The sequence below is a fragment of the Gallinula chloropus genome (genome assembly GCF_964237585.1).
Source record: "Gallinula chloropus genome assembly, chromosome: 5".
In the NCBI taxonomy this organism is placed as follows: Eukaryota; Metazoa; Chordata; class Aves; order Gruiformes; family Rallidae; genus Gallinula; species Gallinula chloropus.
In genome coordinates, this window is record NC_140090.1 from 36,416,344 (window position 1) to 36,441,380 (window position 25,037).

At 38.8% G+C, this 25,037-nt stretch overlaps 1 protein-coding gene across 1 annotated transcript in view; it reads left to right on the forward strand.

Moving 5' to 3' along the window:
* The window catches only part of ERBB4 (erb-b2 receptor tyrosine kinase 4), a gene marked incomplete at both ends in the record, with an annotated part of 629,788 nt that overhangs the window by 493,443 nt on the left and 111,308 nt on the right, over positions 1-25,037 (forward strand). Inside the window, 3 exons of the mRNA XM_084264301.1 lie at positions 18,862-18,994; positions 21,569-21,691; positions 22,813-22,911. Of these exons, the coding sequence (XP_084120427.1) occupies positions 18,862-18,994; positions 21,569-21,691; positions 22,813-22,911 (355 nt within the window). The remainder of the gene's footprint in view (positions 1-18,861; positions 18,995-21,568; positions 21,692-22,812; positions 22,912-25,037) is intronic.

Below are 25,037 nucleotides of genomic sequence, written 5' to 3' on the forward strand. Positions count from 1 at the left end.
GGAAGTAGATATGGTAAAAGCTCTGGTTAAATTGAAATTTACTTTTTTTCCATTTGTGAGCTTGGGTTTTGTTTATGTAAAACAGAGCTTTAAAGCAAACGAAGCTTTTTCTACCATACTTCTCTGGAAAAAGTACATATTTCAGCAGCACTGAATTTCTCCCTTAATTCACATAAAACTATTATTTGATTTTTTAAAAAGTTTTGTTTTTTAAAAAATTATAACCTTGAGGCAATTCTTTTTTTCAATGATGACAATCAAAACAAATCAATGTAGGAAGAATCCAAGAATATTCCACTTAATCTGTATTCTGCTTGCTTTTTCATGTAAGCCCTTAATTGCCATTGAGTCTGCTTATTTGTCGTTTCAAACTGGTTAGTATGACTTCCAGGCTTTGGGAGTACTGTCATGAGCTAAGAATGGATAAAAAAATGTATCATTTCAGTCAACTTCACCTCATTAAGGATTTTACTTTGGGTTTTTTGTCTTGTCTTTAAAAAGGATTTTAAGATTGCCTTTCCTTCCTAGTTGGGTACCTAAACAGAATATATCTGTTTCTGTTGAGGGAAAAGTGTTTCATCTTGGAAAACAGCACTCTATAAATGTGATCAGGTGGTATGCTTGTTTAATTAAATCAATATCAGTTCTGACTCAATTCACAGACCAATGAATAAGCAATGGAAGAAGAATGAGTTTTTCAATATTTCATTTTTTTAATTTACTTTATAATCTTTTTTCTGATCTGGGATATCCAAGTTTGAGGTACTTCTGTGCAGGACTCATTTTCAGATGTACACATCGAAACTGAGTTGCCCAAAACCAACAATAAATTTTCAAGTTCTCCGTTGTGCCAGCTTTGCTCAAAGGATCGATACAGAAAACATGGCGATGTTATTTGCATAAGTTTAAGCAGCTTACCAAGCTACAAATAATGAAGGTCCTGCTCAAGTTGTTTACTTTAGTAACCAATTTAAAAACAACATTTATTTTATCACTTGCATTGTTAATCAGCTTTTGGGGGAAAATTAAGGGCTTTATACTAGGAAGACAGCTTGTTGACTATAGTGTGACTCCTGTTAATCACAGTGATTTGTCCCTGTATTTAAACATGGAATTGAAGCAGTAGAACCTTGAAAATGATGATATACCCCTATAGGAAGTGTCATCCAGTAAGGTGACAGGCTTAAGCTATGTGGTAGCAAGAAAAGCTTATTTTTGGTTTTTATGTTGTGTTAAATATAGGTTTTGTCTCCTTGAATCCACTGTCAAGGCAAATTATAAAGGGGAGCACAAATTAAAGGAGTTATTTTACTCTGCTCAATTAGTAGTTTTCTGTTCTGTTCAGTCTGAGGGGAAAGACCCTTAAATGTTTCCTTTAGATCTTATGAATTTATTTTGTTGTTCAAACTTGGCTGAATATTTTAGGAGGATTACAGCGCTGTGTTTAAATGTCAGGATGTATGTATTATTTTGCTTTCAAGTCAAAGGAAGACATTTCATACCTTTTTAAAATTATATTAGTGAACTTATGCTCTTTTATTTTTAGTGAAAATTTTTTTTCTTTGGGCTAAAAATAGGCAAAACTGCACTGGCAAAGCGATAGTTTCTATTACCACAGGGGTGTAAACCAAAAATGGATGTGTTTCACTTTAGACATAACTTTCTTTATGTCTCTTTAACAATTGCATGCCCTGCTTAGACTTACAGACCTTAAAATAATTAAAAATCAGATTTACCCTTATCCGTTAACTTGCCTTTCTTCTATTGATGCAAATTAAAAGTGAGTTGAAGGCTTCTAACCACAAACATATTTCTCTTCACTTATTTCCGTTTTCATAGCAGTGTTGGTTTTCTTTCCAGTTTTGCAGTTTGCAAATTGGTTTTGCCATGATCCATTGACTTCAGGACTTTTGTGAGCGTCTGATAGAATAGCAGAGGAATTCTTCCTGTCATGTTTAATAAAGATGAATCAGATGTGCATCACATAGCTTGTTTTCCAGATGACCAGTGAAACCTAGTTTTTCTGCTTCTGTTTGGTCCCTTGGATTTTGCGGGGCGGGGGGGAAATCCTTGCTTTTGGCATCGCATGCCCTTCTGCATAGGTGTTTGGGGTTTTTAAACTTTTACCTTCAATAGAGTTCTGCCAAAAGAATGCAAGAAATCCTTTTCTGTTTCCAGCTTAGTGCCACTCATAAAGGCTATTCTACGCCTTTTCCTCCTGACTACTTGATAGAATTTCCAAATGGCTGTTAGATTACCTGCTGGATCTAATGTGCTTTTTTTTTTTCCTTATCAACTGTGAGGACCCACATTTATTTTCAATGTGTTCGGTTTATCCTCCCAAAGGCTTTCATTGTGTTCTTAACTGCCAGGAAAAGTTCAGACACTAAAAAAGAGTTACAAGTCAGGGGAGAAATGAATGCTGTTTCTGAGTGGTTAGCTGCAAACTCTGGTTGTTGGCATTATGGCTCTTGATTTACTGTAGTTGAAATCATACAGAGGAGAAAGCCTTTCCTCACGTTTGTGACACACATTCTGTCTGTATTGATACTATGTTTAATTCATAGTGTCCCCACCACACTGTTGCCTGATTGTAGTTTCCGTGAGTCACTGAGTCAGTTTGCTGAGCAGGTTTTCTGGCTGACCACCCCTGGCTTCTCAGGTGCCACAGAGGCCCGAAGGAATGGGACAGCCCAGCAGAGAACTCCCCATGCAGGGTGGAGTCCTTAGCTGGCATGTCACTGCTTCTTTGTCTTCCTCTCTGTCTCTTTCCTTCCCTGCTGCGCTGAGAATCACAGCCCAGGGAACAGAGCAGAGGCTGGACCCTTGTGTTTTGGCTTTTCTCAGCCGCTTGCAGCTCTTTCTGTTGTTCTCTGCCTTTTGGGGTGGAGGCGATAAGTACTAGGTTATTACTGTAAGGCTTCAGTGTGGATTCCCTTTTATCTACCAACCTTTCCTATAAATCACCACAGCAAAGATGGAATGCAGGTGGAGGCTGGAATTCCTGAGTTCCCACTCCTCCTTTCAGTACCTTCTGACAATTTTAGTGGATGATCTCCTTGAGTGGAATAGCACACTTGTTAACAAATAGAAAAAAAGGGGTGTGCCTGCTTCAAAGACTTGGGTAACCATTGCCTAAAGGGAAGATTGAAAAAATATAAAAATAATACTCTGCCCTTCATTAAGAAAATTACTCTAGGCAGCCATGAAGGGCTGGTGGTTCTATGCTGCCCTGCTCCAAAGTCCACCAGAAAAGTTTAGCTAACTCAGTTTCTGAAGCTAGGCCGTGGACTAAGTTTTTACTTGAAGTGTGAATTTTAAATGTGCTCATTCTTCCTCTGATTCATTCGGTTCAACACTAAGAGAGGAGATCATCAAAGCCATAAAGTTCCTGTTTTCTGGTGCATGAGAGATTGCAAATCTGAAGATGTGATCAGAAGCATGTGGAGGATATGATAGGAAAAAAATAGCACCTTGATGTTACTGGTCTGAGGAAGCTGATATGTCTCGCTATTTATGCCCTAAGAAAATTTCATTCACATTTCCCTTTTAACTAACAGAAATTAATTAGCCAGGACCACCATTGTTAAGTGGTTACATAAAATGATGTGTGGATGTTAACTGAAATTGCAATTTTAAAGCTAGCTTTGTATCAACAAAGGACGTCCTCTCCACAAATCATCACTTCCTAAACAAAAAAGCTGGGTTTACGTACTGTGTGTGTGTACAGGACCTAATTAATAGTAAACCCTATGTAATGAAGGCAAATCCTTTCATAGCTGTTTTGTACCCCTGCACAGTACGACTTCAATAGAATTTCACAGCAGCTCTGAGTAGATGATGAGGAAGGGAAGCCACCTCTAATAAACGGCTAATGTTCATTGCTTTTATGGTGCTCTGTGCTATTGCTTGGAGGAAAGTGTTCCATATGCTCTGTATTTTTATAGAATAATTACAGTCATTCTGGAGGGGAAGAGGAAGAGAATCTCTGTATAAAAGGAAAAATAGGTTCTGTTTATACAAACTAAGCTACGTTGCTTGATTAGTAAAAGATGCTACTCTTGAGAGACTTCTAATATGAAGCTTTCTGAGGCTGTATCAGTACAGAACAGTCGAAGAAACAGATTTATTTTTAAAGGATCAAGTCTAGAAAAATAGGCAGCTTCTTACCCCACCTCTGTGGGTGGGATAGGGTTTACACAGGGTCTGTTTAGGACAGGCTGAAAGAACCCCTATTCTGTGTACAGACTTGCTACTACTGAATCAGTTCTCAAATAGACCTTTGTCTGTGGGCCCTTTTATTGTGACAACAACACTTCACTGCCTGGAGCTTTAGGAGGAATACACTTTGGATACCTCTGTGATGTGAATAAAAGTCACAGCAGGGATTTCTCTTCTGAGCTCCCAACTTTCTACGGTTCCCACTTCATAAGACTGCTTTACCTAGGAAAGGGATAGGTGGATTTTCTTTCTTTTCTGCTGCACAGCTCTTCCCACAGATTAGTAAGTTCTCGTATTAAAATTTGTTGGCATTAACATGTTCAGAAAGTTTTGTCTGGTATCTGCAGGTGATTTGAGTTCGTGTAGTTTACTCAGTAGGGTTGGCTGGTGTGGTTTCACAGCATGGAAGGATTTGGTAGAATCTGCTGCTGTTAAGAGAAATAGTATTAAAGCTGGAAGAGTAAAGGAACCAGAAGCAGGGGTCACACAAGTGCTTTTTAAAATCTGTTCCATGGGTCCAGTTATTTGAAGATTCTGTGGAGAGTGAAAGGATAGAATAAGCCCAGAAATCTCGTGTTTCTAGTAGTTTATTATACAGAGAGTGGAATATAAAAAAAATACTTATACCATATATTAGGATTGTTGATAACCATCAGCCAAGCTTCCCAGCAGCTGTGCCCTTTTGATGGATTTGGGTAATATCATGATGGTGCAGTGGTGCACATGAGAAATGCCACAGTGAGGTTACAGAAGTCACCTCACCTGTGTCTCCTTGTGTGGGTATAGGTGTGGCAGTCCTTATCGTCTCATTCAGCATGGCCCAACCCTTGTGCCTTCTTCAGCTCTGGAACTCTGAAGGACCATTAGAGTACCACCCAGTCTTACAAAGCAAGCAAAAAGATGCAAGGACATGTATTTAGTCTGCTTAGTACACAGGGGTGACATAATGAATTTTGTAATACCTCTATTATCCCCAAACTTCTTGCCAGGCGTTCATTAAGTCCTACCCCTCTGTGGCCTGAGTGCCAGGCCTGACTTGGTGAACTGTATGCATGTGTTCAGTCCCACCTTAACAGCAAACATCTCAGCTCTGCGAAGAGTGTCACGGGAAATACATAGGTTGTGCTAATCAGAATATTTACCAAACACTGGAGTTTTGTCAGGTCATAACCATATTTCTTTGCAGATGTTACTTTTTTTTTTCTGTTTTGTTTTTTTTTTTTTGATGGGTTTTTTATGCTTTAGTGCCACCACAAGTTGCAGAATACATTTTCACATACATTTAGAACATTATTTGTTCAGAAAAGTGATTATTTTTACTGCAGCTGTGAGCAAAAACCAAAAAGCAATTAGGCCCAACATGATAGGTCACTACTGTGAAAGACAAGAAGCATTGGGAATTTCCAAATTGAAAATGGTTTGTTAGAATGGAAAACAGCACCCAGCCTTATTGCAGAGATCGCTGCTTTGATTTCTCATGAGGCTACATAAGCTTTGTGTTTTGTGTCTGTACTGGATTGGCTACACAGATAATATATGGTGCAGAAATAAAATTGTGCCATGAATAAGTGACCTTATTATAGAGTAACAGTATATATCTCACCACTCTCCAATGGATTTCTTTTATGGCTTGAAATGAGGATTTAATTTAGCTTTAATGTTGTTATAAATTAATTATCTATTATTAAAAATACATTTATAGAGCTTTAGAAATATGTAAGATGTAGAGTTGTTTAAACCTCAGTGAATGGTTTCTTAATAATTCATTAATATTTAACATAAAATAAATCAGAACTAAAGCTCGTGGTCTTACTTCCAATCTACCTGCATAATGCAGGATTTGTGGCTCTTTCATATTTAGACAATTTATGTGACAAATGTATTTCAGCTTAGAGTCCAGTCAGGACTTAATTCTCTGCATTCTGCCTTACTCACCACGACCTGCCAGGTAATAAAGGAGCTGCAATTCTTGCACAAAATAGGAAGCTTTTGGTAGTGGTGTGCTTGTGTTGTCATCATGTATACAGTCACATCTGCTTGGTTAGATCTCTTCAGATCAAAGTTAGTGTCTACTGTAGGTAGGGACTGCATTTCAGGTTAGAATAGATTTATTCCTTTCAAATACCCACAAAGTAGTCTTGCAGGAACTCCCCCCATGCATTCTGTTCTATTGTCTGTTTAAAACAGTTTAGTATTTGTTGGAACGGTCAAGTGTAGAACACTTGATGCGGACGAGAATTTGTATTCCAAGTCTGCAAATATCATGTTTTACATACAAAAGTGTAAGCCCTACTTCTTAGCTAATTTGCAACAGCTTTTCCAGCATTAGATCAAAACCAATAGACAACTTGTTAATTATTGTAATGCAGTTCGAAGTCAATTTCTTTCATTTGTTTTTGCAGAAATGGAAATGCCAAGTTTGGATTTGATAAGACACTTTCCAGTTTTACCAGTGCATAGCCTGCAAACACAATAGTAAACCAGTAAAACGAGCTTTAGATTTGAAGAAATGAATGCGCTGCCATCCTTTGGTAAGTTGTCCTGCAGCAGTTACCAAAGGTGGAAGCATTACCACAAATACCAGCCAACTCTGCAGGAATACATCATTTGTAAATCAAGCCATCAGACCAAATTACTTTATCTTGCTATAATTTCTTTCCTGTCATGTTGTAAAGTGAAGTAACAGGTTGGGAAAATGCCATATAAATTATCTGTACCCTTGGGCTTTTTATATGAAGTTTCAAACTACCTTCAGATTGCAGTGAGAAAGGAGTCTAATAGTGAACTCATTTCCCACCCAATGCCCTCTCCTTTAGTTCAATTCCCTTTGCATCTCCTTTGTGTAATGTAGAGGTGGTTTGCCTCTTCTGCCTCATGGTAGTGGTAGTGAACAGAGTTGAACAAGCATATAGACTCTGTACCTTCAGAAGGACTTTTGTCAGGACTGTATGTTAAAGAGGTTTAAAGAAGGAAGATGAGGTCTAAAGCCACCAGGAATAATTAAAGCTTTGCACCTTGTGATTTGTAGTGGAGAAGTTTGGGATCTCAAACAGCTAAATCTTATTTTGGCTGAAGGTTAAAGTGAAGAGCCTTTATTGAATTTGAATAAGTATAGCAGAATTTCTACATATTAGCATTTCAGCATTTTATTTGATGTCATACAACGTAAGGCAAATTGTTTCCTATGACTAAGGGTCATACGTTTGAAGGCAATCTAGCAATATCTAAGGTTTTTTAATCCTTAGATGCTAGTGAGACACTAAATATCTTATATTCTTCTGCAGTGCAGACTCTTCTTTTTATTCTCTTTAATTTTCTTTCTTTTTTGGCATTGTGAGGATTTTACTGTGTATTTGCCTGCTCTCCTACATCTCTCAGCAGATCTGGTAACCCCTCATCCTAAAGAGTTGAGGCAATTATACAGAAATTTGAGAACAAATTCAGCCTTATAATCAGGACAGAGGACAAACTTTGGCTAAATATAGTCCTGTCGTGATGTAATCCCTGATTTGTAAATTGTATGGAGTTCTTCTAGTAGTACATTCAGGGAAATACCTGAAATACCCTCAACTTTTAAAGTAAGAAGAGCTAACTCTTTTCTCAGATAATTTGTCTTAGACTCCTAATCCCCTGCCTGTGTAATAGTCTGTGCACTAAAAACACAGGCCATCGAAGCAAGACGCGGTGTTACTTCACTCTTAAAATGCTTACATGGGTTTTTATTACATGTTGTTATTTTACTCACTGTTCTATTTTAACTTATAGCTGTCTGCTTGTTGTAAACCTAAGATTAGATATGAAATGACATTAGCACAGATACTTCTTAGAAGGTACAGAATCTATAAAGCCACATAACATGAGTGAAAAGATGATATGACAGTGGGACAGTAGAAGCAAACCAAAGGGCAGATGATGTGATTGGAATTGTTTGTCACCATTTTACTCCTGTTGACGCTGTGAGGGTTCAGACAAGTTAGAACCTGCGTGCTTTTGGTGTCAGTTTTGCTACAGTGTACAGGTCATACTGAAGAGAAGATATGGCTTTGGGATACCTGCTTGTGGCAGTATAGAATGTTAATCTCTAAATTAATCTGAATACAATGCTGGAAACATGGACCATGATCCTGTGTGTCAATTGGTTAGAAGCAAAGAAATAGAGCTGACCTGGTGGACTGGAAAGAAAAGGACTAATTCTAGTTGGGCAGTTCACCAGCATGGCAGTGACCAAACTGATCCCTTCTAAATTCCCAGTAGATCATAGGGAAACTTTTAATTAATTTCAATAGGCTCTGTATCAGTGAGCATTGCTTTGTTTGACTGAATTACTTTCCTTAAAGAAAATGTGTACATCTCAGAAATAAATTACTTCTTTCTCAGCCCCTCATGGTCTGATGGGGGCAGGGGCGAAGTAATAAGTGTTTCTGAACTAGAAGTGGACCTCTAGTTGTTAATGTGCATAGTCTTAATCACAGTGAGGGTAGTAGACAAAGAACAGATTGACGAGATAGTATTCTAGCTTTCAGATAGTCCCATCTCCTGTAGGTATGTTTTTCCCTTCCTCGTGGCAGTGATATCCTCTGCATGTAAATGACTTGGACGCAGGCTACGTTCAGTGCCATCTTGCCACTTCAGCTTTGTGTGAAGTCTCTCCTCTTTGATTTCCTATATCAACCTGTGGATCAGGCTCCAAATTCCAAACTTTTGGGAATTTGAGTAATCTCTTAATCAACAGATTTTTTTTTTTTTTAAAATGAAATCTTTCCTTTTCCAGGAAAATTCCAGTGAGAAAAAGGCAATCAGAAAGAAAGTGAGCAAAGCCCTAGAGTGGTAGCAGTATGTCTGTGTGTATTCTCTCTAGCTGATTTTGTCAACCTTTCTGTACTTTTCTCACTTAAATACTTGAAATACATACATTTTTGAAGTGGGAAGAGATGTAATCCATCCTCCTTCTCTTCCTTATGATAGAGGCGAGGAAAAAAGACATCTGAGCCTTCTCCCTCTTTGTTTTCTTAAGCCCTAATGAACTTCAGAGACCAAAGAGGCACAAAACGTCAGCAGGATCCACCGTCTGTTAGACAGGTTGGTGCTTAGATTCTTGGGTTTGGTGGGCTGGGTAGAGGAGGATTTTTAAGCTGGATTACTGTTTCCCCAGATGCTTGGCCGCCTCTGTTCTGTGAGTTTACCAGCTATTAGGGGTATATTTCACATTTGGAAGGAGCATAGATAGGGCAGTATATGCAGTAAATTCTGGAATGTTCTATCATACTGAAATTTGGGAGAGGGAAGAGCTGTTTTACTAAATTATCATTTGCCTTTATGTGGGCCATACTGTACTGCAAAATAATCATAATAAAACAGCTGCTGCAGACTCTAGGTTAGTCTGAGCTGTATCCTCACCATGGACACAAGCTGTTTTGCTAATCAAGTCACAGATGTGACTATCAGGATGATAGGAGGTTGCTGTGTACGTAGGCACATGAAAAAAAGTCATCGGTAGAGCTGAGGATAGAAGAGGACGATAATATTCACAACTGGTTTCGTTTGCTCCCTTCACAACTGCGAAGTGCAATAGACTCCTTCAGATGGCTCTGGATAGAGAGGAGTCAAGCTGGGTGGGTTCTGAGCTTCTAAGTTTAACTTTCTTTTTCGCCTGAATGGCCTCTGGGGAAATACTGGCAATGGGATGATGACTAGAATTAAGAGGAAACACCAGAGTTTTTCTCAGTTCCACTTGGTATTATAGGAGCTACTGAGAGATGACTGACAAGAGACAGTCATAGAGGAATCTTTTTGGCATACTGTCGTATAGGAGATGGTCCTGTATAAGCCTTGGGTCAGAATGAGGATCTCCATTTTATGTGAGTTTTTCCTCATAATCAAATGGTATTTTCTAATTATTGATATAGTTTGTACTAAGCTTTTAGACAGAATGCTGTCCTTGTAAAATGATCCTGATAAAGCTGAAAGCAACATCATTCATATTCAGAAATAAATTCCTTATGCCCTGCTCTTTATCTACCTTAGGTTTTCCTCAATATTTATGAGCACTGGCCACATTTATTCTCTGCTATGCTCCACAAAGATAAATTCTGCCTATTTAGAACTTAAATGAGGAGTAGCTAAAATGTATGTTGAAGTTAACAGCACCGTGGCCATTACTAGCATTCACATACATGCCTCTAATTGTGTCTTTATATATACATTTATACTAATGCGCAATGAGGCATTAATATATTGAAGTCTTACTATTTTGATTTAGGTTTTGAAGGATTTTTTTAATCACATATCTATGTATCTATATATAATACATGCACAATATATAGGTGCCTGTTTCCAAACATTCTCCTACAAATCCTTCATGCACTCTAATCGCAACAGTACGTCCACAAATGCTTGTTAAAATACCTCAGCTGAAATCCATGTAAGCTCTGCATTTATCACAAAACAAATGATTGGATACAGCAAGAAAGATCAGGAACGTAGTGTGGTAGTTCTGTTCTCATCAGTTTATCACCTCTTGGGTTTTTTGGTGGGTTTTTTTTATTCCCTCTGCCTCTGTCCAATACTGAACTGCTCACTGAGGTGAAGATGCCCTTTCACCTCCATGAGATGGCTCATGGGACAGCAGTTGCAGGGCTGGACCTGAAGTGGTCTGAAGTTAGGGCTGTCTTTAATGTACAGAATCTGTTCTCAGAAGGGAGAAGTGTAAGGTCATAAGGAAGGAAGGAGGGAATCCAGGACAGAATCTCAGGCTTGGACCCCAAATAGAGTCCTTGAAGGTTCCCTACGGTGAAATACTCCTGGAGCTTGTAAAAGCAAACGCTGTCACACATGATTCAGTTTTAACAGGAAATAGTCCAGCATTCACAACCACTTAGACAAAAAAAGTCTGCTCTGTGCTCCTTAAATCTTCTGAATAATTACTCTCAGGAAAGACTGGCATTCCAAAAAGCTACCAATATGGACAGAGATTATTAATAAGAGACATTGTTGCCTTTAGAAAAGAAAGATGATTTGTCAAGTAAATTAAAAACAAAAAGCATAGGGTAGCAAAACTTTCCTCTTGCAGTTCCTTTAAAGGTAGGCAAACACCTGTGCAGCCCTGTGGGCAGGCTTTTGCTTAGTTGTGTATAGGTTTGGATATTTGACATGGTGAACAGCTCAACTTGAGCGAACACTCAACTGGAACTGAAGTGAATTGCAAGCACTTTCCACCAGTGGGATTTGGAAAGTGTTTTTAAAAAAGAAAAATTTAGCAGGAGGAAGAGCATAGTATTCAAACAGATTTCCTTCTGTTGGTTATTTAAAATACTCCCAAACATCCCTCTGTTTTTTATCCTTTATGATTTGATTTATCACCCAACTCAACTGAATTTCCCTCCATGTCCTGTACCAAATATTGGGTACCAAAAGTTTAAAAGAACAAAGCAGTGAATATCTAATTCAGCACGAGTATGTGTCCTCAGAGATCTAATTGTTTTTCCAAACTCTGAAGCATGCACCTATCTACATAATTGTTAACTGTAAAGATAAAAACCGGCATGCATTAGACTGAATCAAGCTGCCACCTGAAATGTTAATGAAGTCCCATTAATACCAACTGCAGCCTTCAGTCATCTGTACAGTCAGTGGTGCAGCAAAGCTGAGGACAGGCTGAAGGAATACCTGAGCCATGTAGGCGCAAGTTCTGCTTGTGAAGCTGTATGGGGTGTAGGGTGAGGGTAATCACCCTGCCAGAACCCATAATGTAGCAATGAATGCAATGCCTATTGCAGTGAAGGGATGTTCCCACTCACTTTCCATGGACAGTTTTATGCTAGGATTTATATTCTTTGTATGGCACAACTCCTGTTGAATGTTTTGGCTACCTAATGATTTAGCACTGGCACTGCCTTGTATTTCTCCAGCTCCTCCAGCAATATAACGCGTTCTGCCTCCGACTGCACTGTCCTGTGGTACTTTTGGATTTGACAGACGATGAATACAAAGCAGTGCCACCAGACAAAGTAGGCTCTTGGCATGTAATGTCATAGAGGAAAATACGGTTTATGTTTCTATTTGAGAAAAGCATGTTATGTTATTAATAACCTTATGTACACAAGCATATCTTATTAATAATTTTGTGTACACAGGCACAGTCGCGGAGCCAGTTGACTGCAGCTGGTTGCAGAGAAGCAGGCTGAGTTTTATTGCTTCTAACAAGAATGCTTTATGCAGAGAGAAATCCTTGAGCTAATGTTGATGACTTTAGTTTCAGAGAAGTCTGTCAGTGCCCGTGGTCATTACAGGTCTAGTTTTCTTTATGTAATGCAAAATATTGTTCTTCCCAAATAAAATGGGAAATATGACAAGCTTATAAAGAGGATTGTTCTTTCCTTGATGAACTGGCTTCACCTGTGAGTCCAATCTAGTGGGTTTAACTGGCTTTCTGTCACAAATAAATCAGTCTACATTATATGGGGCCTGACTTGGCATATTTTATAAGGAACGCTAATCTGTTTACTTAAAGCCAAAGCCTCAACACAAAGTCGCTGGGCAAGTTCTTAACAGCAGCATTCTTTTTTTATTATTATTATTTTTTGGCAGAAAAGAAAAATCACAACCTAAAAATTCCAGGGGTGCAAGAGATGTCAGATGGGCTTTTTGGTTTTGTAGGGAGAGAAGCCCATACTGATACTGGAATCTCAGAGTTTTCAGTATTTATTCCCAGTCACCCATATTAACGATGTTTCAAATTTAGAGTTCCCAGTACTTTATGGTGAAAACATAACAGAAATGTGGCTGTTCTCCTAAATTATGCCAAACTAGGTTACAAGAAATAGCTTGTGCACAGTGTGTGCCTAATGATAATAAAGATGTCATGAATTCATAATCAATACATATTCATGTCTAGAATTCTAGGTTATCTTCATTTTCAACGCTATACTTAGTATTTTTCTTTGCCCTTGTTTATTTTGCCTAGTGAAATGAGATATCCTGCCTTTAAAAAAAAAAGACAGACAGAAGTAGGACACACTTTTACAATTTAAAGAATGCACATATAATGTGTTGGTGTCTTGTTGGTGTTTTGTTTTCAGTAAACACTTGATAATCAAATATACAAGCAAACTTGCAGTAAATGCACCCTATGTTAGACTTTTTGATTTATCCTAACAGCACGGCTTGGTTAGTGGTATACTAGAAGGGGGAAGGGTGTACACTGTCAGTTAGAGACTCCAAGTCTCTGTATATGTTGTTCTCATTTGGCAAAGCCGTTGAAAAAGCTTTCAGCAGGCAGATAACTTGTTTAATGTGATCTAGAAACACCCTTAAATACTTACTCAAGGAAGGTTTTGAAGCCTCCTCTATTGATATAAGAACCAGAGTAGGAAAGGAAAAACTAGGTTTGACTATATATATCTGTTTGTTAGCATTAGCCTTGTTCAAGTGAAATCTGTGTTTGATGTTAAACAGCTGAAAGGACTTAGAGGCTGTGGTCATTTTGCAGGTTGGAAAGTTGTGGCTAGAAGTACATGCCAGCAGAGTTTAACTACAGCTAGTTGACAGCACATGGCATGCAGCATGTGGGTATCTAGGTTCAATGTGGTATTGGCAGTAATTATAAGATCAGCGGTCAGTTAAAATTTGTTTGCGTATGATTAAAAACTCCTAACCTGTACATAAATGAGGTTTGTCAGTGTTCAGGCACCCTCACATGAGGTGGGAAAAGGGGGAGCCTTGTTCTTTAAAAAGAAGAATATAAAGCAAAGTAGGTCTTAACATGAGTAACATTAAATTCTTCCCGGTCCTGGGGAGTACCATTTCGTGAACATCAGGCACCAGTTGTAGAGTTCTGCTGGGGGATTGCTGCACAGCAGAGAGAAGCTATTAAAACATACACGAATTTGCTTCCCAGCCTGGTCGTTTATCTTGTATTTTTTAAATACTAAGATTATCATTCCAGGATTAGCAGAATCTGTTAGATCTCTAAAAGTGAAGCTTCAAAGTCGGCCCAACTCCACAGTGATGAAAGGTGCTGCGGATGCACGACGTGGGGATTGTCCATCAGGAAAAATAATGCCTTGATAAGAAGAATTTACCAGAAGTGACTATTTAGCAAGTATTCGAGGTTGTAATGAATCTTGTTTGGATATATAGATAAAAAAAAAAGAGGGGATGTGGGGAAGGTTGGGGCAGGAATTTAATGCCCTCTAACAGCTCTGCTTTAAAGCTCCATTTATTTACATATCCTATTAGGTGGGTTAATGCCGAAGCTAGAAAAACAGGTGTTCTTTCTCAGCTTTTCTCCATGGGCCACAATTCTATTTCCTTTCCCCCTTCTGCTGCACTCTCCAGTCAACAGTATGAGACCGTGTACTCATTTAAATCAGTAATTAGTCTTTAATACCTGGTCTCAAAGCACTGTGGGAATTGCAGAAGTTTTGATGTTTTGGAGAGGATGGAGTGATATGTGCCCCCTGTTGAGCATCCTTGTCCATCTTGGAATGCTAACTTTGAAATTTTGGCCTCAGTTTTGGTGTGTGGGAGTGGGTGTTACTTGCTTCTAAATATGAAAACACAGCACACATTTTAAAAGAAATATATATTATTCATTTCTCCTAAGGGGATACTAGAATCTTACTTTCAACTTTTAGACACGGATATAGTTTCCAGTTTAAAAGGCAGGGGTTTTCACATGTTGTGATTTGTTTTTTTCCCCCCCTCCCACTGCCTCCCCTGCTGCTGCCATTTCCAGTCATTAATTGGGATTCTGTCCTTAGCTGAGGGGAGGGGGATAGCAAATTAATTCTATGGCCATATTTCTTGAACAGCTAAGTCTGTTTTGATAAGTTTTAAAGTCCAGAAACACCTAGCAGAAGTTGTTTCAATCCTCTGGAAAGCTGTTTCAGAAGTTTTATGTTGATGGTACAGCTGAAAGAATTGAGACCTGTGATTGACGTTTGGCTTCCTGTTATTTACGCTGGACTGGCAGGACCTACCTCTCTTTAGCCTTGCTAAGCCTGAATGGAGAATGCTTTTAAAAATTACTTGAACAAAATGGGGATTTTTGATAGTGACATTTTTGTCTCTGTGTTAACACTGCTCCTGTTACCTTTCATGGAATTAGTTTTAAGTGGGCAGTAGTCTGAGGTGGACAAATGTAGCGAATCGTGGTAGATGTGGGACAGTAACAAAAATCTGAGTGGATTCAGCCCTTAATGCCACTGGAGATAAAGCGATTTGTGTGTCCAGCTGTACATGAAGCTGAACTGTCGGTTAGGTGCATATGCAAAAAAGGATTGGATTTTTAAAAAAAGAACAAAACAAAATGGGAGAAAGGTTTGGTGTCTTCAGCAGCATCTCTGATCAGCACCAACTTGCAGGATTCATGTTCAACAACCTTAACAATTATGCAAAAGAAAGGTAAACAGCATGGTAATGAACCTCACCAGGGTATTAAATATAAGACATGGCAAACATGAAAACAGTAGAGAAACGATACAGGAGACTTGCAGATGTTAGCAGAAAAGATAGAAAGGCAAACTCAGCCTAATGAACGTAAGTAAAAATAACCCAAATGAGGCAGGTGACAGCCAGAAAGCTGGACTTGGAAAATAATGTATGTGTGGTTGGAAAGAACACTGAACTGCTCTGATGATACCAGAAAGCTGCAGGCAGTGACTCGTCATTTGGTACTACAGCAAATAAAGCACGTGATTGTTGACTTTGGGGCTTAGCTCAGAAGCAGTGAGGAGAAGCTCTATGGTATACAGTCACATCCGTTTAGGTTTGTGATGTTTGTGTCTCATGATTTTCATGCGAGGGTAGTGGACTTAGGAGTGAAGGACACTGATCACTGTTTGAGTGCAAAATGAAACTTTGTACATTACACTTGTCTGTTTAGAATTTAAATATCTTTTTCTTCCCCTCACATGTTGTGTTATTCCTCTTGCACCCCCTGTTTAAACTTGCTTAGTAGTGTTCTTAGAAGGTACCCCCTGAAAATTCAGATATAATGTTCAATTGCCGCAAATTTCACATTAATGACTAAATGCTTGTTTGGTGAATTTTTGGAAAATTATTTGCTTTTTTAATTCACTACTAAATGATGAGGACTTTCTTTCAGAGTCAATGAGAGCTGACACAATGGATTGTAAAGGTTCAGTTTGGATGCCTGTACTCTATAATGATAAAAAAGGCTGCAAGGAATTTGTAACTTCATTTTATTTTCTTCACTAGTCATTACATCTCCTTTGGAACCATTTCCTTATTATAGTCTATCATGTAAATATTGTTTGGACCGTTTTTACTGTACACAGTGCTATAAAACCATAATTACTTATTTTGACAGCTGTTATGATAGTTATTAATAAGCAGAGAGATCTCCTGCCTGTTTTGTCAGTCTGTGGTTTGGTGGTGTTTGTTAAAAATTATGTGACTGTTCATAAAATATTGAAAAACCACACATTCTCTGATCAACGACACTAGTCAGGACTAGGTCCATAGAAGCCATTTGATGTCCAGTGTTTTTCATAATTCCCCATTAGAGGGTTTCTTGCCTCAGCATCAAGGAAAGCACAAACAAATGAAGAGGAGCATTGTTTTGGGTGGGTCCTTTACTCTGAGCTCTGGACTCAACATCATCAGAGTAACCTATGGGATTAGAAAGAGGAATGTGTTTTAAGGCCAAACTAGATGAAGGAGGAGTGTCTCTGCCTGAGAAGGTGGTGGGCTGGACTTGCATTTCCCAAACATCCATTTCACAGCCAGGCAACATTTATTTGCAGGCTTTATGGTGTCCATCGTAAAGTCTTTGAACTGTATTAGGCCTTGGAATTGTGCAATGTTGATGTTTTCCCTGGGCAAACATGCTAGTGGTGCTTGAAAGACAAGTACTCTGATAGCTAGATGTGGGAGCATGAGGCTTTGTCTCTGTAAACATGGAATAGCACAAGATTGGATCTAGAAGATGAAAGAGGTAATGGTTTCAATGTCTAGGGCATCTTTGCTGCAAGGGATTTTGAGTTAGCTCACATCGAGTTTGATGCTGTGGGCCTCAATATCAGAGGTTAGAGCACAGTAGGTGCACACCAAAAACGTATCTTCTGGTTGGTATCTGTGATAAATCCGGGCCGTGTGCTTTGAGATCTCTCTGAACCAAGCTGCAATGACAAGGGACAGGTAACATAATTTAGAGATGGGCTTCAAAATGGTACTTGGTGTGAATGTAGACACAGCTTAATATACCAAACCAGGTTAGATGATGCTGCTTCTCACTGCTCAGCTTTGTGCTAGGGCATAAGAAGAAGAAAAAAGCATCAGAAAAATCAATTTACTGTTTCTGTGAAAGACTCCTTTAAATTTTTAATAGGTTTATGGTATGTTTTTATTAATAGGCCATAATGTATCTTTCGTCATCATTCAGACATAACCTGGGAAAGCTGTTAAAGCATAGCAGGGATCGTTCCCCAATCTTTGCAATAGTTAACCTGTTTCCTGTAGTTACCAGACAGTGGTTTCAGGACCATTTGTACTCTGCATTCATCATGCTCTCTCTTTTTACCCATGTTTTCAGCTGTTGTCCAGTCATTGCTGGAGGGTTGTTAAACACTGTGTGTTAATGCTAGTAAGTGGTTGGTATTCTGTGAAAATGCCTAATTTAAGGGTTTTGGTCTGAAGGCTGCTACCCACCCTTCAGAGACAGAGTGGGAAGAGAGAGAAAGAAAACTGAGTGAGAGCACCTATTACTTTGACTTTATCTTTGGAGGGAGCCTCTTTCTCTCCCCTTACTGCATAGGTGATCTCTAAATACAGGCACCTAAGTCAGAGTGACTCTGAGGCAGTTGTGTGCTTGTATAGTATCTACCATGATGCCAGCGTACTATACCTTATCACTATGGAAAAACAAGTTAGCTCATGCTGCTTAAGAGCCTGGAAAGCTGACAGGAGTTACAGGAGTAATGAGGGAACAGCAGGTTTTGTGCAAAAATTGAGCCTCACTTGGCATTGTTCACCAGAGTTTTTCAGCTCTCACACACCAGTCTCTGGGTCTGGGATTTGGCTGTGCTGAAAAACCACAGGAAAACCAGATGTATGCAGCCATAACCCTTCACCAAAGTCTGTGTATAATAGTGATGAACCAGGAGTTTCAAGAGAGTGCAATGTTCTTGTTATGAATTATGTTGTTCATATATAAATAGCCTCCACTTGAGGCAATCATGATGACTCCAGATTTGTCTGTGAAGCACCGTGTTTGAAGATGCCTCTCACTTCCTCTGTACTTAGGAAGGCACATCGTACTAGTAGCTTGGGAATTTTTCATTTGTTTTCCCCTAAATGCACAAATCCCTGAGTTAATCTGGGTGTAGCCTCATTTTGCCATTGCAGATTTGCGTTTGCCATCAAAGTGCATGTTGTGTCTCCTTGTCCACACAATTCCTCACATGTGCATGGTGGTTTGAAACAAGTAGAATTGGTATATTGATTAAAACCAAGAAAAGTCATACCACATGTTAATATGTTTCCCTGACTTCCCATTTGGACTCAATTAGAAATTCTGGTCAAAAGACAGTTAATAAGCTTCCTAAGTGATTGTGGTTTATGTACAACCATTCTTTGGTCTCTCACTCTACCTAAAAATATTCTGATTCTGATTGCTAGAACCCCTCTGATTGCTGCTGGAGTTATTGGTGGCCTCTTCATCATCGTCATCGTGGGCCTGACGTTTGCTGTGTACGTCCGGCGCAAGAGCATTAAAAAGAAGAGAGCATTGCGAAGGTTCCTGGAAACTGAGGTGAGAGTGTGCTGCTTCTCTCAGAATATCTGAAAGGATATGCAGAGCTGTTCTGCTTTTATGTTAAAGATGTTCAGGCCTTCAGTTACCAGAGAGGTCTGTAAAAATCCTCTTACTAACTTCTGCAGAACTGAACTGATAGAATGAGTGAAGCTATTTCAAGATACAGTTTTCTGTACCTGTATAGATTCATGGCTTTTGAAGGGCCCAAAAGAGATCCACCTGATCACAAGGTCATGTTCCACCAGACTTTTGAACTCCCATCCTGCTGTCAATTGAGCTTCCGTCCCAGTTCATCAGTACACTTATCAGCTCTCATGCTTGAATATTACAGGTTTTCATCCAGTGTGTGCTCAGGTCAACTTTGAAGGCTGAATTAATTTCCTTCAGCAAGCTCTGATGCTAACTTAAGCTCATCAGGAATGCTTAAATGCAGAGATTGTCACTTACTGTTGTTCCCAGTGCCTGTATTGCCCTTGTAGTCCAGATTTTGTCAAAGCCTGTGACCAGTAATAATACTAGACTTTACTAAGCCAAGATACTTCCTAGAGCTTAACCAAGTGAGGTTCACCATTCTACTGGCAAAAAATATGTTGTAGAACTATAGGACAGAATGCTGTGCCCACTCCATCCTGCTCGTTGAACTGCTGGGAGTAGAGGACGCAATGTAGGAAGTATATTTAAACATAAGATTCAATCTTTATCTTGTCAGCTAATGCAAGGGTGATTACTGCCATCTGCTCTGTCCTGTACTTCAGACACTTTGCAAGTAATGATATTTTTAAATTATAGTCCCCATTGCAAGATAATAAAGTTTAGGAATATTGTTAGCTGATGATTCTTTGATAAGGCTTTGTGAACAATGTTGCCTTCTGTTCTAAGGGTCCTGCTCCCACCCATCTCCACTGTAGAGCCTGGGAGCAAAGGATTTCTGTATCCCCAATCTGTTTGCCTAAGTATCTTCATGCTTGGCTAGAATTTGTGTTGCTTGTTAAATATCGTTCAGCATAGAAAGCTTAATGATACTCAGTGCCTTTAGATACATAAATCTTGCCATTGCATCAGCCCCTACTTAATCATAAATGATTTTAAGCAGGTAGTTTTCATTGTATCTGAGAAATACTGTCTCTGAAGCCTAGTCCGTTCTCCATTTGGTCAGATAAAAGCTATAGCTGACAGCAGTTCTTGAGGGACCAAGGTCTACTGAACACATAGGGAAGCTGTTGTCTTGGCTTAGAAACTGAAAATTAAATCAGGAGCATCTTGAGAGAAACACACAGGCAACTATACATTCAGCTAACATCTCTGTTTCTAGCTGGAGGCTGTAACAGACCTGTTCTTTCCATTCTCAGGAAAACTCTACAAGTATTTTTTAGACCCTCAACACTTCTCCCTGATACCTGTGTTGGTGGACTGTGGCACAGAAGCTGTTTCCACCCTTCACAAACTGAAAATACAGACCACCTGTCTACTTTCTTTTACAATAAAGCTGCTTTCTTCCACCATACGAATAATGGACATCTAAAGAAGCAAGGAGAAGAGAAATTACTCCAGTTACAGCTCACAAATTATTTCTGTGACAAGCTGACTTGATGCTGTTTGGTATCCAGATACTGGGAGTTTTTTACCTGAGCCAAAGTAGTCTGATCAGCTAATCAACTAGTTCCTGATGCGTAGAGAGCCATAGATGTAGTTCTCAAAGTGCAGAGCATGGTGCCTTTAGCCTTGTAAACAGACAACTTTGGAATGCTACAGCAATTTTGAACCAATTTGAGTAGGAGTAGCCCTGAATTATTTTCCTCACCCTGTAAAGGAACAGACTATTTTTCATTGTTTAGTGTATTGTCCTTTTCATGTATTTTTAATTTATTTTTAAAGCAGCATAGTTTTTCTTACAGAGATGACAAAACATTGGGATCTGAGAGCATTTTTAACTGAATGTGCCATCGTGTCTCATTTAGAAAGTTTCTTGAGACACATTCAGCAAATTGTTTAATTGTGCCTTTTTTTGCGGTAAATTAGTGGCTGTTATAAATTAATGGTCTGATATAAGATGTTTTCTCCTTAAAGCTGTCCTCCTGCGCGGTGTAACAGAAGTTAAGAGAAATAGTCCCTTCCCCAAAACAGAATAAGAATGTGATGAGCCATTAAGTCAGGGCTATTAAAAAGAAATATGGCCAACTTAAAAGCCACTAAAATGGGTAAAAAAGAATGTGGTGCACTGATAATAAATGCTGTATTTCTGTCATGTAGAAAATATTTATACTGCCTCCATTAGCAAAAGTCCTTGGGTGTGTTATTGTGACACCGATTCAATTTCCAGTTCATAATTCCATCATGCATTTCCTAGTGGAAAATATTACATGTTGAATGAGAATTTTCTTTATCAGCTCTCTCGGTTTCTTAGCATTTGTCATTTACTTTTAAAGGTGAGAAATCCCTGCACAAGTTAGCAGGTCAGTAGACTCCACCACTCCCTCATTCCCAGCATTTAGTTGGATTAGTTGTTCTCAGTATAAACTTCTGGGTCTTAACATGTTCAAATATTTGAGACTGTTGGATCTTCCTTCATAGCTTGTGGAACCCCTGACTCCGAGTGGTACAGCACCTAACCAAGCACAGCTTCGTATCCTGAAGGAAACCGAGCTGAAACGAGTGAAGGTCCTTGGCTCTGGAGCCTTTGGAACTGTATACAAGGTAAGAGTCTTTGATACACAGAGGTGTGTTTCCTCATTTAACTTCTGAACAGTTGAGTTTTGCATTGCAGCAAAGCATCCTGTGCTGTGGATGGGTTCATGAGCCCTGTGTATCAGGGAAACTCAGGATAATGGGATTGTCTGGAAGGAGCACATCTTCTGGCTCAAACATTAACTTCAGTTTTCATCAGACACACAGATGATATTTCTTGGTGGGAAAAGGAGTGTCAGCCACAATCATCCTTGCACGCAAGAGGATGACATGTCTTCATGTTAGCAATCACCCAGCCCTTTGGGAGTAACTCAGACCTGCCAAATTGAGATGGTAGTTCAGAGTGCTAAAGGAGGACAGATATTGCATCTGTCTTCAAACTGGAGAGGAAATGGAGGAAATACAGACCAGGTCACTACAGCTTTACAAGGGTATGAGAATATATTTTTGAATAATCAGGTTTTAATAGATAATAATAAAGTGATAGTGATGAGAATAATAAAGTGATAGTGATGAGTACTGTGAGGTTGCCAAAAACACAGCAGTAGTCAAGAAGGTTGGAACGCAGCCCAAGAAACACGGAGTTTATGACTAATAATTGTAAAGTTTGCTTTTTAGCAATCTAAGCTTTTAATTCTCAGGTATCAATTAAGAGAAATAGCCCCTAAATGTTTCACTCTAAATAAATGCTCTCAGGGCATCCTTTTCCTGCATGATAGTATGACCTGGTGGTAATCAGTTTTGAGACTTTCTGATAGCTTCAGTCGGTTTAGCATCAGAATCCAAAACAAAATCCAAGGGCTTTTAAAAATTTTATCAGGATCAATAGTCAGTGGAAAAAGTATGCACATCATTGACATGCTGATGTTACTCGCTAGCAACCTGGTTATGAACAGGAAAATCAAAGGAGCCTAATGAGAATGTTCACTGGTGTCTTTCATTTTACATAAGGTTTTACTTTTGGTGTAAGAAGTAGTTTTGGGGGAATTTTTTTATTTTATAGCTTTGTGTATTCTCAGTTCTGAGGTACATAATTGAATTACATAATGTGTCAGAATGCATCAAAACAGAACTGTAAGTCTGAAGGAAGGTTTATGATTGTCTTCTGTCATTTTTTCTTCTCTTTCCAGGGTATTTGGGTCCCCGAGGGAGAAACTGTAAAGATTCCTGTGGCCATTAAGATCCTTAATGAGACGACTGGTCCAAAAGCCAATGTGGAGTTCATGGATGTAAGTGAGAGATGGTCACTCTCTTTGAGGTTGTTACGGTGGTTTTGGGGCGGGCACATTTTTGCTGTATTCCACAGAAGAATTTCTCTTAGTTTTCTTTCTTTATATTTAAATAGTAGAAAGAGGGTTGTATGCAGGACCAATACTGTGCCGATGTTCAGAGAGTGCTGGAGGAGCAGAACTTACAGCAATGGGAATGTAGCCTCAGCTCTCTTCTGCATCACTGTTCCTAAGAACTAAGCACTGAGAGTCTGGGAGCTGGCAGCAGCAGCAAAGAGTAATGGGGAGGGGGGAAAATTAATGCTGGATTTTAAAAGCCCTTTTTCTTTATTAATCTGAAATATTGTTACTGAGAGTTCAAGGTGATAATTTTCATGAATGTTCTATGTTCACAGAGACTATGCACTCAGTTTCTAGCTCCTCATCAAGATTGAGACTCACTGACACTGTGAATGTGTGTGTACTATTTAAGGACAATTTATTGACAAATCATGGAAATCTGCACTTTTCTGTAAAGCCCTCTTGTGAACTTGAGCATTACATTGGATTTTTACATCTGCTCAGCATGTAGACTTAAATTAGTTAGTACTGATGAGGCTGTGAAATACAAGGAGAATGTATTCCAAATATATATATACTACTATATATAGATTATTCTTCCATCTCAAAATTAATAAAAATGTGCAGTTCTGGATTTAGCTTTTTCAATTTATCACGTGTGAGTTGTTAGGCAGCTGAATGAAAGCTGTATAGTTGAAGGTATTGTGGTTTTTACAGTGCTCTGCACATTTATGTTGACAACATTCAATAATCATTGTGCACAAATTTAAAAAAAGGGGGGGAAAAAAAAGTCTTTTTGACTCTGTTCAAAAGGAATGAATTGCATTAACGGGGCAAAGAGGATTAGAGCTTTGCCTCATGCACAAAATAATGGTCAGTGGTGGAGCTCCAGAAAGAGGAGAGGTGGAGTTCAGCACTCTTGTGATATGAGCGTGCAGGGGAGTACAAGACCGCTGAACAGAACTTGTGCTCTGTGTCTGATGCCAGTGGTCAGTAATAGAGGTTCCAGCCTCAAGATGAGGGAATGGTTTTCACTCTACTAAAAGTCAGTGGAACTGAGCAGTTCGCACCAGCTGAGGATCTGACCCTTGATCAGATGGAGAAATACTAGTAATATCTCCTTCTCCGGTACTGATTAACCTTGAAGTGCTCTACAAAGAAAAAATAAGGTCCTATTTTTAAAAAGAATGTTACTCATCTGAGGTTTCATAGCTCAGGCTTGATCAGCTGGCTTAATTCACTGAACCTCATTTCCCTCCAGCATATGCATCATAATGTCTGTTAAAAAGCACAAATTATGATTTTTTTTTTGGAAACTTTAGAGATTTTAAAATGTAAGGTACAGCCACACTAGGAGAGGTTTCTTTTTAAATTCACAGGTTCTCATGAGTCTCTGATCCACTAGTAACAAGGTGGGAAAAAAGCTAAAGTAAATTTTAGTCCTAGGGGTTAATAATCCTAAGGTAGTGGTTATCTTTAATCATATTAAAAAAGAACTGAACTTAATCATTAATTGATATGTGACAATAAGGGGAAATAAGATGTTTTGTATCAGTGCTGCATTTGGTAGACATGCAGTGGTCTGTAACATCCTTTGCTGTATTGCACTGATGAAGAAGATCTAGTTTTATTCGTTTGCAATAATTTCTCATAGACATTCCTGCTTTCCTCACCTCCTAACCCAGTTATTTATTTCCTGAAACAAGACACATTTTAAAAGAGAATAACCTAGGCATTGTTCATGGTTTTAAGATGACTAAGCCTCTCTGTCCCAGAAAGGACATAGGTTTTGAACTTTTTAAAATTTTAAGCTATTATGTGGAGATAACTTTAAGATCTTCTACTGAAGAGTAGGTTAGAGTAGGAAAATGGGGTTTACTCATTCTCACTGCAAGGCTTTGGTCAGTATAACTGTTCTAATAAAACTTCATAATGTTAACTGGTGTTATTTTACAAGGAAAATTTAAGTGTACATATGAAGGCAAAAGGCATCAGTTGTCATTTCAATAAACAGAGTATTATGAATAGTCGTTGTTAGCTGATAGCAGTTGTATTAGCTTTTTTTT